Source organism: Mirounga angustirostris, unplaced genomic scaffold, assembly GCF_029215605.1.
Source record: "Mirounga angustirostris isolate CCGP_5_RB_7025 unplaced genomic scaffold, mMirAng1.0.hap1 SCAF_2, whole genome shotgun sequence".
Lineage (NCBI taxonomy): Eukaryota > Metazoa > Chordata > Mammalia > Carnivora > Phocidae > Mirounga > Mirounga angustirostris.
This window is the reverse complement of record NW_026991710.1, coordinates 194412248-194425618: the sequence shown is the minus strand read 5'-3', so window position 1 is coordinate 194425618 and position 13371 is coordinate 194412248. Positions and strand designations below refer to the sequence as shown.

The following is a 13371-nucleotide window of genomic DNA, read 5'->3' as shown; positions in this document are numbered from 1 at the left end:
AGGAAGCCCTATGGGTTTGGTAGTTTTTCTTTCTCATTCCTATCTTCAGAAAAACTATGTATAAGGTAAATACTAACATTTAAATAACTTTTTAATCCAAATGTTTGGCTCAGAAGTAGATGGCTTTCTTCTACTTCTACTCGAGTCATCAAATAATTTATCTTCTGCAATATTCACTTTCTCCTTTTTGGTTATATCTCTTAAATATACAACTTCTCGTAAGAAAATATACTGAAAAGCATGTGTTTATGAAAGAGGGCAAAAAAGCCACCCAATCTACTTCTCAGAAGCAGATAGCTGGGAGAAGTTTGAAGCAGTTGTGACCTATTAGTTCACTTTGGAATGCTTAGTGCATATGGTTTCACTTTTCAACTAATGGCTGGCTTCCTCACACATTCTGCTAACCTGCCCTTCATTGAGCCCCATAAAAAAAAAAAAATTCTAGGAAGTTTTTATAAAAAACTTGCGTTTTAAATCACTTAAGGTACATTGTCCTTAAAATTTATATGATTCTAGTTGGTGACTTTTGTTGCTAAAGGATGTGTCTGGAACTCCCTTAACAAGACAAAGACTGGTTTTTTTCCCCCTTCAGAAAATACAGCAGTAAGAAACTTCCTTTTATGTTTGAAAGAGATCCTCACATGCTCCCATTTATAGTACATTGAAAATATAATAAAAAATACACTTAGGAAAAGTACTACTTAGGTGTAAGCTTTTACAAGTTGCAATATTAGCAAAAATGTTAAAGACACATGAAAACATTGCCTTCAGGAGTTTCACGTCTCACTGTCCTTGATATGTATTTCCATAAAGCTTTGCATTTCTCTTTCACAACACTTAGACTATTTTTATTTACTTGATAAATGTTGATTGCCTTTCCCTGCTAACCTGTAAGATCCATGAGTGCAGGATCCATACGTTACTGTATACCCATTATATGGGAGAGTATGAAGCACCACACGGTAGGTGCTTCATCCCACTTGCTTAATTGAATTTAAATTAAAATAATTGCTTTTACTATTAAAAATAATCTGAGTGGATTCTTTGGGTGGGAGAAGAGCATGTTATTAAGAAATCAAAAGGAGAAATGGATGGGACTATCAATGATTGAACGTTGGCTTTCCCTTGGCATTGGCTTTTGCTCTTCTCTCCTGATACATGAACCGTCTAAGTGGTAACAAGTACAACAGGACTTCAAACAGCATTTTATCAATATGATGTCTAAGGATCCAATCACCGCTGCAGAATTCTGGAATCACATGCCCAATCTTCTTCTGGTATCTCCACCTAAATATCACTCCGATTTTTCAAAATCAGCATATTCACGACTCTACCCTTGACCCTAAATCTGTTCCCTTTTCTTTAGTCATTCAATTTGGTGCCTAGTGTTTACTATGTGCCAACGATGTGCCATGATCCAGGGTAATAACCAAACACAGTCTCTGCTTTCATGGAGTTTAGAGCTTAGGGACTAAAACAATCTGACAGATAAGGTAATGATGCTAACATATGGGCAATAAAGGATGCTATGGACCATACAACAAGATGCCTTAGAGGTGACATTCATATCTAGGCCTAAAGATGAGCAGAAATTAGCTCAATGAGGGAGGTATCAGGAGATGTGTAAGGAGATGGTTCAAACATAGAGTATTGCAGTGACTCCGAGGTAAGAGATACTGACAACATTTAAGGAGTAGATGAATTTGGGTCCTCGTGGAAAGTAGTATTTAGGGGAGAGCAGTGACAACTGAGGCTGCAGATTTAGGCAGCAGCCAGGTCGTGGAGGGCCTAGAAAACCATGTTGAAGGATTTAACCTAAAGAAGGCACCTAAAGGAGAGCACCATTCCAAATATTTCACAGCTTAGAACATTTGCATCGACCAGTCAGAACACATGCTAGCCTGGGCAGGAACTGACTTCTCATCTAGAAAACAAAAAACTCGCTGCTATCATGTGGCCCATGGATGGGAGGGAGATTTGGAGATATAGGACCAGTCACGAGACTGGCCTAGGTGATGATGAATGTGACCTGCATCAGATGAGATCAGCAGGATGAAGAAACTGGATGGATTCTAGCCATGTTTGGAAGGGAGATTTAACTGGAATTATTGATTGGGCTTTTAGTGAAAGAAAGAATAACTGGGATTAGCCAACAAGATGAGTGGTGTCATTTACAAAGAGAATACTGGAAGAAGAAAAAGGTTTATTTACTTGCTTGTCTATCTCTGTGGGTGGGGTGGGCATAGGGGAATGGGTCATAACTCCAACGTGGCGCATATGAACCAGGACCCACCAGAAGGGAAGCCAAGTCACAGGCTTGAGTATGGGAACCACGGGAGAAGTCTGAGCAGGAGATAAGGATTTGGGTAATCCCCACGAAGAGCAAAACAGTGTAGATGAAGACACCTAAGAACAGTGTGTGGAGTCAGGAAAGTAGGTGTCCTGGGGCAGCACCCTGAGGACTAAGTACCTTATTTTCAGTGCACGTCAAATTTTTAATTCAAACTGCAAATCTTTGGAAAATTGAAGTGCTAAAATGAGACTCCCCTGCTGTATAATACATTACATGTAAAAACACTACCGCTTCGCAGGTCAGAATTTGTAAGAAATGTGATTATTGCACGTATCAAGCCTATCAAAAGGATCAAAATAAAGCTTGAAAACAACACAAACCAACAACAAGAAACCAGACCTCAACAATTTTATAGGTAAATTCTGATTTTTCCAATGAGGAAGCAGGCAAAATAAATGGTTTCAACATCATAAATCTGTTTTAAAGACCTTCCTAAATTCTCTAAAGCCTGGAGGGGAAAGAGGATGAAATTCAGTGAGAACTGATTCCATATGATCTAACATAGACTTAGTTTTCTTTTAGAAAAAATATCCTATTTGGGGATACTGGACCAAATTTTATTTTACCTACACATACCTTAAACTTAGCACTAAATGCTCTTCTTAGCCTGGAAGCCTTCTACTTTCTGAAGCCTACAACCTTCTGATGCCTCCAACCTGACAGAGAAGTTTGTGTGCTGTTATCATGCGCACTTATCCTTGAATAAATGCTTTCACTCTGGCACCCATTAGGTCAACATGGGACCTAATCAAGCCACTGGAGGGAATAAATATGCAGTGGTCCCAGAAAAACCGACGGTGAACAGAAGACTACATTCATTCCTTTTGTTTACTAACAAAGATTTTTCTGTTTTCCAAGATTAGATTTTATCTAAGGCACTTCTGGTATCTATTTGGCACATGTGTAAAGTGTGTATTTAGCAAGACAATTAAGAGGAATAGAATGGTGACTTCTGCTCACATCAACTATGAATGCGAAAAAAAGGGGAGCATTTTCTCTTCCATTTGTTCAAAAACGGGACATTTTTAAAAGATTGATCTGAAATTTATAGCATATACTTTGATTAGGCAATAGGATCGGTTTATTTAAAAATTACACAGGTGAGTTCATCAGCTATTTTATTATCGCTGACCTTCAAGGCAGTAGTTTTAAAATCTGCTTCAATGGATAAGAACTAGGGTAAGGACACCTCCCCCTGAAACTGTGGGGTAAGCTCTGTGGATGTGCCCATATCTTCATTTTTTTTTCTGATGAGAGGGTCGGTTTAATGTGCTTCCAAAAGGGGATGTGTGCTAATTCCGCAACCAACACTCAGGGAACTGATGAGCAACAGAGATCTGTTCTTGGCTTTATGGAGGAGATGGACATCAATCAAATAATAATGGCTATATTGTTATAAACTAGGATTATAAGCTATAGTGAGTGCTATGAAAGGTAAGTATGGGAAACTATAAAGCATTTAAAAGAAATACAGGATCCAATCAAGGAGGTCAGAAAAGTCCCCCCCAAGGACTTGTTGAGCCACGTGATAGAAGAACTGGTACCTCAGCAGGGAGGAGACTAGCAGGAGAGGTTGACTTAAAAGTGTGAGCAAGGATGGAGGGCTAGAGGGGACACAGTGTTTCCTAGGGACTTAAGGAAGCCTAGAGCATTTGGGAGCACAAAAAGTTAAGGGCAAGGGACAGTTATGTCAGATGGTTCTGTGGAGGAAGGCAGACATCTAAGGCTGTGATAAAGATTTTGGTCTTTTTCTAACAGTAGTGGGAAATCATTGAAGGGTCTTTATGCTGGAGACTGACACCACTAGATTTGTGTCTTAAAAATATCACATTTGGGGGCCATTAAGAGAATGCATGGGGACGAGGGGAAATGGAAGCAGGAGAGCAGAGGGCAGGGTTTTCATTAGCTGGAAAGAGCATGAAGAGCATGTTGGACTAGGGATGGTGGTCGACATGGGGAGTCAAGATACTTAGGGGACAAAATGAACATCTGATTTGGTGACAGGCTGGATGTGTCACAAGAGAAGGGAGATGTCAGGGATGACCCCTGTGTTTCTGACTAGAGATGAAGTCACACATCAGGAGGGGAAACCACAAGGCCAGGGTGTTGTTTGCGCTGAGTGTGGTGCTGGAAACAGAAAGCTTGTCTAAGGGACTACTGCACAAAACATTTGAGCATGTATATCTAAAGAAGATATGTTTTGAAATATGTGATTCAAATATTAAAATAAATATTACACCTTAAAGCATGAGGCATTTTTTAAAGAAAATTCATTTTAAAACATTTTTTTTCTATCAACAAGGCATAATAGAAGAATCTGTGGAAGAAATTAGTAATGAAAACTAGCTTTACATATTGTCAACTGGCAACTGATTTTCACCAAGAAAATAAATTAACTCCAACGAAACAAAACCCCAATGCTAAAATAGTTATTACTCAATGATACTTTCACAATATGAGCACTTTGAAAGTAAAGTTTCATCTAACAACCGAATCCAATAAGGCATTTTTGAAATGATACATAATGAGCTTTTAGTAGATACATTTTGTTTGGTGAAATAATTCTTCAGGATGTCTTTTGAGGCTATTTCATGTCATCCCATTTTTAAAACAGATATAGCCTTTTGGTCTTTGGAAAACGCAACTGGCATATCTAGACTTTTGAAGAACAACCAAACTGATACTGACTTAAGTCAAACCCCATAACAGTAATAATATAATCTAGGATACATATCATATTGCTTAATCAAAGTATTTAAAAACATATGCTATTAAAGGCATTCCAAAAATGTAATATCCTCACTCATATTTATTTTCTCTATTTTTTTAAAAAAATGACATTTCAAGAAACTCAGAAGGCCAAAAATCCTTTTATAGAATTTGGCTTAAATATAAAAGCAGCAACATTTTAAATATTAAGATCTTTTTTAAAAATAAATGTTAGTTTTTTGGGGTTATCCTACTGGAATAAGTGTTTTGATTAAAAAAAAGTGTTAAGTTCCAACACTTATTAAAGATTTTTAAATCCTGTTTTACTTCAGGGTTAAGATAAGATAAACACTTATTATCCAGTAAAACCTATTAAATTAGTAGTATTTTATTCAAAATAGTGTACACTAAATCTACAGTTTCTTAGCTAACAAATTCCTAATTACTGTTTGAGAAAGATGGAGGGGCAAGGGTGGGGGAGTCCACAAAATAGTTTTGCTGTGCTCAATCACTATAATTATATGTCATTCTATTAAAATATAAGAATTTTATCGAGCACAGAAATGTTATCCCATGACCCACAAACATATAGTCTACTGATTAAGTTTCTAAATGTGTGAATATATTTAGAATTATGATGTGTCTCTTGCTAACGTTTGCCAGAAGGAACACTGTGTCATTGTGCTGGATTCTAGAAGGTAACCAAGAATAGATAAACACCTTCTGGCTGTGCTTAACTATGATGATAACAGGAATGATGTCAGGCCACAAAGCATCACCTTTTAATTTTTTTTTTTAATCTTTAGAGTTCAGGCACAGGTAAGTTGAATAAAAAATTCAGTTTTATAATTTACTTATTTTTTGTTTCCTCTTGCAAGTCTTAGTATCTAAAATGGTTAATTCCTTCATCAGGCATATGAGCAATACAAAGAAATACAATTTTTTCCCCCAAAAAGCAGTTTTGATTGTACAAGAGGACAGTGTCTCCAAACCCAGAGCTCAAATGATCATTAGAGTAAAAATTTTAGAAATTCCCAATAGATGAGAAAGCGCAGTTGAAGAAACTCAGGTAATCTTAATTTTCATTTCCACTTAGTTATATTAAAATAGGAACAGATTTTATTAACGGGATACAAGCTTTCAGTCAGCTCAAGTTTGTGTGAGAAGAAGCTTTCATTGTATGTATTCCAAGTATAGACACTATTTGACTAAAAATGTTAATTTGTTGTCATTCCACATTGTATCAATCAAACCTCACATCACATTTTTGAAATTATTTTTCAAAATAATTGTGCAGTTCTGAATGTAGCCACATTACCTGTGTTACTTCAACTCTCAAAACTGATTGGAAAAGTCTTCCAGCCAAACCCAAGTTTCTGTTTTGGGAAGTTTGCATCAGCCCAGCTCATGGCCTGGGCTTCCCCAAACATTTCTGTGCAGAGGCCAGTGGTACACAGCCCTTTAAACAACACTCTCTGGTTATCACCAGCTCATAAACATGCCCTCTGATAGCCAGCCGCCTCTCTCACAAAAGACCTGCAACGCAGGTGAGCGCATCTGCGCTGAAAATCCCGGACCAAGCCTTAAGGTAAGTTTCTTGGTTATTATTTCAAAAGCGTCACATCTAATGTGATGGGACTTCACAGGTAACTCAAAATACCTGAGATTTATAGCGTCAGAATATTTGCTTTGCTTTCCAAATGGACACAATGAGTATGCTCAGAGTGTTGGCTTATTTCAATATTAAACTGCTGTTGTACAGAACACACGTTTTGCCACACATTTTGAACCTGTGGCTTGTGCCGTAGCTCTTTAATCAGAAGACTTAACCATTTAAAAGTAATTGATTGCCAAATGACAATATTTAGATCAGACGCACACGCACACACACATTCGTATGTATATCTATTACCTGCTTCCCTTGGCTTTGATAGCACTATTAGGAACAGAGCTCATAAAGCAACAGTAACTTTCTTTGTGAGATAACAGCCTCAGCACCACAGGATACTGAGAAGTTCACTTCATTCCCCAGAGACAACGGAAGCAGCTCAGAAGGACATGGGGTGACTGCAGAGGGACCAAAGCCGTGGCCAGGGACTGAGGGCGGGGACTGGGCGGGCTCCCCGCGGGGCCAGCACACCTACCGTCTTGCTGAGGTGGCTTGTGCTGGTGTTCATACACTGTAGGCCCTCGCTGTTACAGCAGCCTCCACATCTGTAGACGGACACACATGGAGGTTTAAAGAAGGTGTTTGTTGCTGTTCCAAACTCCTTCCCCACATCTATACACACCTCACGGGGTGTGCACTGAGTCTTTCTCCACTCATTATCAATACCTGTCGAGTCACAGGGAAGGCCGTAAGTTACACAGAAGCCAGCGAGGGGAAGAGCCCACAGCAGTTGGACGTCACATTTGATCTCAGATTTTCAGACTGAAGTATAATACATAATGTTAAAAAAGGAAGAGCTGACAGGATCCTAAATTGCCCTGCGGATTGGAATGCAATATAATATTTATTTAATATTTTAACAGAGCAGCAAATGATATTTTCTTAAAAAATGAATTTCTGTAGCCAGGTAACACGCTAAGTTAGGATTACGCTTTCTTAAAACAACAGCGACTTTTCTGCAGCACTTATGTTTGGTTTTCTTTGCTTAAGAAAACGAAAATTTAATAGATAGATGTGCGGAGAGAGAGTCACGCTCGTTTGCTATGGTGTGTACTGTTTTTGCGGTCTCAAAGCAAAGATAAACAACATGATTTAATTTTTTCTTTCTAAACGGAGATGTAAATGAGGACATTGCTATGGGTTTGGACTGAATTCAAAGATCATTTTCAGGCAGGCTATCTGGCAGCTTTGGGGAATGTCACTTGAAATGCAAGGGTATCTTCCATCAACTGGGACATATATCCTGAACTAAGTGTCTCCAGGAAACTCAAAATTTCCTATTCCTTTTATGCTCTCCCTTGGAATTCTGTTTCCAGTGAGTTAGGGGTTTAGCCCCAACACCGTGGACTCTTTAAATATTGCATTATAGATGATGTACTTCTTAAACGTTCTAGCTTCTTTTTTCCCATCTTTTCCCTCAAGTAACATTTTTAGAAAAAAAGGATATAAACTATGGGTTATTCAAACTTGAACCCATTTTGCTTGCATGTGTTCTCAAAATAATTTGCAATCTCAAACCATGGTAGTGATTACTATCTAACAACTGGAGGGAGTTATTTTTTTTTTTAAAGTAGTCCACCAATTTATACTATGCCATTTTATGCAGCATCATAATTTTTTGTGATGCTCTCTGCTAGATCTTTTAGTAGCTTTCCCCAAGTCCAGATCCCAAGCCACCTGTGAAACAGCAAGGCAATAAGAAGTCTTGAAAAAGATGATTTAAGGTGATTTAGAAATTAAGCATTTCTGAACCCAAATCAGAAAATGTACATGCAATTATTTTGTAAGATACAATGTTTAAATGGTTAAATTGAGACAGTGTGGAAAATATATCTTTAGGTTTTTAAAATTTTGCAATGGAGTATCACCTTAATTAAAAAAAATGTGTTGGTAGGCCTGTAGCTTTCTATTTTTATATTTTGAGAAATCCTCTTAACCACTCACAGTGGTTAAGTTGTAAAATGTTATATTTTGAAAATCTTTATTCTTATTTTGTTTGCTTTCAGCCCTAAAGGCATTTAGTAGTACAAAGGCTGAAATTAGAAAACAAACAAACAAACAAAAAACAGGCTGGCAGATCTCACTGGGCGGATATATAAAGCTTACCATATATTTTCTTTCCCATACTTACTTTTCAAGATCTCTGCATTATAATAAGCTGCAGCAAATTTTACAGTCTCTTCTGTTCTTGCATTGATGTTGGGCTGTTCTTTGTAACGCTGCCAGCCGCCTCTCCTTAACTGACACTTGTACATTTTCCAATATTCTGGGTAGAGTACGGTCATGAGCTCATCTACGCTGGACACCGACCGCAGCTGTTCCTCCAGATCTTTGCCTGCATATGCCTATCAAAGAAACATGCAAGATCCATCAGTTATCAGATTAAGAGATTTGAAAACGAATGAAAAAAACCTCTAGGTTTAATGTTATATATAGTCAGATCCTTATTAAAAATATTATTAATTATCCCTGAATTACTTAACTTTACTTGGTAAAATTATATTCGTCTTTTAGTTTGAAGCAATACCATGATTATTTTTTTCCCTCTGTTGTACCATTAACAATTTATTATACTTGCTTTTCACAAAATTATCCATCTCTTTACTCATCTATGATTGAAAATGAAGTACCAACAACCAACTTTGTAAACTATATATTTGGTTTTTAAGGCAAAAATTTTGTGAGACATAATTTTAATTTCCTAAGTAGCTTGTTTGATTTATAGTTTTACATAATTGGCAAATTTTTAAGTTTGAGAATTTATTCAATCTTGTGTTACCCTCCAATACATATAAACTGAAGTCCACTCTAATGCTTTGCTTTGCTTTTAGTTATCAGCATCAATAAAATACAATTAAGCAGGATACTTGAAATTAGGAAACTTGGTTTTACGGAAGCTATTTTAGAATAAATAATTCCATCAAGAATGGGATTTCAATAACAGTATTACAGGTTTATGTTTTGGCAGAACCTCCCAAGTATTTCCAAAAAATCTGATTGTCGAGATTTATTTTTGCTATGAAAAGACATGAAAGAGTTTGGAGAACATTAATTCTGCTCATAAATAACTGTCTATATTAGTGTGTCCAATTAAGTAGAACATCCCAAGTTATATTCAGGTAGTTATCACAATTATGAAAAAAATAGAGTTTTCTAAATTATTCTTTGAAATTAAGGGAAAATGGGACATTGTTTAACTTCATATAAAAGTGAAATACAACATCAAATGTTTATTTTATACTGTCATGCTTATCCCAGCTTTTAAGTCTTAATATGGGAGGAAACACATTGGAAATTGGTTCTTAAAATTTAGCATGCACAGGGCTCCTGGGTGGCTCAGTTGGTTAGGCGACTGCCTTTGGCTCAGGTCATGATCCTGGAGTCCCGGGATTGAGTCCCGCATCGGGCTCCCTGCTCAGCAGGGAGTCTGCTTCTCCCTTTGACCCTCCTCCCTCTCATGCTCTATCTCATTCTCTCTCTCAAATAAATAAATAAAATCTTTAAAAAAAAAAAATTTAGCATGCACAGGAATCAGGTGGAGACCTGTTAAATGAAGTAACCACTCCCCACCCGGAGGTCTTGGATGAAGATCAACAGTCTACATTCTAATAGTTTTCTCCTTTCTAGTTCTTCTTCTTCTTTTTTTTTTTTAAAGATTTTATTTATTTATTTATTTGACAGAGAGACACAGCGAGAGAGGGAACAGAAGCAGCGGGAGTGGGAGAGGGAGAAGCAGGCTTCCTGCAGGGCAGGGAGCCCGACGCGGGGCTCGATCCCAGGACCCTGGGATCACGACCAGAGCCGAAGGCAGGCGCTCAACGACTGAGCCACCCAGATGCCCCTCCTTTCTAGTTCTTGATGTACAAAATTAATGTATTTGCTTTAAAAGTCAAAATACTATTTAAAGTCTTTTCACCATTATTTTGAATAATCAGTTATCCTGATGCAGGTGCTATTTATATTTTATTTTGAGAAATATAACTAATATTTCTTTTATCAATCTAGAGCCTCATAGGCAGTAGATTATAAAAGGTGTTCCTTTCTATTGGACAATAAAATTGGCTATTAATTTTAGGGTTCCCCTTTCCCTCATTTATTGTGTCAATGGGGTATATCACTTAATCTCTTTAGGTCTGTGTTCTGAAAATATTGATATTAACCCACTAGCTTCTGGAATATATATATATTTTTTAAATGATTTTTTTTAAGATTTTATTTATTTATTTGAGACAGAGAGAATGAGAGACAGAGTACATGAGAGGGAGGAGGGTCAGAGGGAGAAGCAGACTCCCTGCCGAGCAGGGAGCCCAACGCGGGACTCGATCCCGGGACTCCAGGATCATGACCTGAGCCGAAGGCAGTCACTTAACCAACTGAGCCACCCAGGTGCCCCGGCTTCTGGAATATATAGGATGATTCCTGATATGCCATACAGCCATAGAAAATATAATTCCCTTGAATAGATGGAGGGTGGGGATGGAGAGATCCCAGCTTAAATGAAAGTGACAACATCTCCTCACACAGTTTCCCAATTGTTTATGAAATATTCATCTCAGGAAAAATCTCATATATGACACAACATTCAAGAATCAAAAATGTCTCAGAATCTAAAAGGACTGCAAGCGGAGAGAAAGGTTGCAAAAGTACATGGGTAGATTTTTGGTCATCGCTACCTAAAATGAAATGTCATGGATGGGTTTCTGTCTGCCTTTGCTAGCCAGCAGGAGCACCATGGGACTGTGTGACTGGTGGGTCCCTGGGATTCTTTTCCCCGTAATTGGGCTAGAATTAAAGTCAAGTTGTGACCTCAGCTGATCACGTGAAACTCACACGAAGAGGCATGAGTGTTCATTCTGCCAGGAAGAGTTTCAATACCACACACACCAATGTTAACCGACACAAGGAAAGGTACACACCAGGCTGTACAGAAAAAGACAGTGGGGAAGAGGGGCTTTCAATTAAGTATTATTCGAAGTTTTAAGACAATCAAAATTGTACTTCAGATTTTGTACTTCAAATTTTAGAAAAAGAAAATAACAATTGTATCTATGACAGAAAACCCCATTACTCAGTAGATAAATAGAAAAATGTAAGCATACAATTCACAATAGAAAAAAACGCAATATAAAAAACCGAAAAAAAAAAAAGCGCCAAAGACAAACTACAACATAGGAATAGAAAATAAAAATTATATTTGTACTCTTAGGCTGAAAAAAGGCTTTTCTGAAGGTGAATATAAAGATAAAATGTAGGGGCGCCTGGGTGGCTCAGTCATTAAGCATCTACCTTCGGCTCAGGTCATGATCCCAGGGTCCTGGGATCGAGCCCCACATCAGGCTCCCTGCTCAGCAGGATGTTTGCTTCTCCCTCTCCCACTCCCCCGGCTTGTGTTCCCTCTCTCGCTGCGTCTCTCTCTGTCAAATAAATAAATAAAATCTTAAAAAAAAAGATAAAATGTAAACTATCTGTATGGTGGAAAATACTGTAAACTAAAAGACAATAAAGTAGGAAAACTATTTGCAATATACATGACAGATGGAGGACTAATATTCTTAAAATATCGCATGAACATGTTAATGACAAAAAATAAACAGGTACTTCAATAGAAAAATGGGCAAAGATCTTAAACTGAATATTCACTGAGAATAAATATGTTAATATGTATTTGGTGATGGTAAAAATGAAGGTAAAAGTGAAGAAACCATAATTTCTTTCAGTCCTGGTGGGAATATAAATTTGGAAAGCTATTTAAGGCAAATGTGTTTTTTCAAATTGAAAGGACTTAAAAACAAGCTCCATTTTAGACAGCAAATTCACTTTGGAATTAAATTTTCCATCCAATAGAAGTGAGAATATAATTATGCCAGATATATGTACAAATACACCATGGGTCTATCATAATGAATTTAAAAAACAATCTATACAGACAATAATAAAGAACTGGTTAAATAATATACAGTACAAACATAAATGTGATAATACAGATGTATAATTGAGACATGTAAAGAGGTTCATAAATACTTTATGAAGAAGTATTATACAACTTAGACACAGTACACAGGAATTTTACGTATGTAGTAAATCTTTTCGCAAAACCAAATTCACATATAGATTGTATGCATACATTTGTGTATATAGACAAGAGTAAAAGGTATGCAGCAAAAAAAAAAAAAAATATATATATATCCATGTATATATATCTTCTCCAAATTGCAGAATTAAGGTAATTATTATGTTCTTTATACATTTTTGTAGTTTAAATTTTATTTTTTTTAAAGATTTTATTTATTTGAGAGAGAGAGAGAGTGCGTACAAGCGGGGGAAGGGGTAGAGGAAGATGAAGAGGGAGAACAGATTCACTCCCCACTGAGCAGGGAGCCTGATGCGGGCCTCGTTCCCAGGACCCTAAGATCATGACCTGAGCTGAAGTCAGACGCTTAACTGACTGAGTCACCCAGGAGCCTCTGTACTTCAAATTTTAAATAATGTACATATATAATTTTTTACTATTAGAATGAAAATTTAAAGTAATCCTCTCTAAGTGTATTGGCTCTTATTTCAGCCTTCATTTGCCTTACTCTTATGTCCGTAGAGCATGCCTTTGACATATTACTTAATTTAGAGCAACCACTAACAAAAG

General features: G+C 37.1%; 1 protein-coding gene across 2 annotated transcripts in view; it reads right to left on the bottom strand.

Moving 5' to 3' along the window:
• Nucleotides 1-13371, bottom strand: part of VEGFC (vascular endothelial growth factor C) — a 104872-nt gene that overhangs the window by 27950 nt on the left and 63551 nt on the right. The window contains exons 1-3 of one of the 2 annotated variants that reach the window (XM_045879607.3): nt 11562-11831; nt 8863-9076; nt 7207-7397 (exon numbers count right to left, since the gene is read on the bottom strand). In XM_045879607.3, the coding sequence (XP_045735563.1) occupies nt 7207-7397; nt 8863-9076; nt 11562-11573 (417 nt within the window). In that variant the 5' untranslated portion in view covers nt 11574-11831. Of the gene's footprint in view, nt 1-7206; nt 7398-8862; nt 9077-11561; nt 11832-13371 lie in introns of those variants that run through there. The other variant, XM_045879606.3, reaches the window with a different exon arrangement.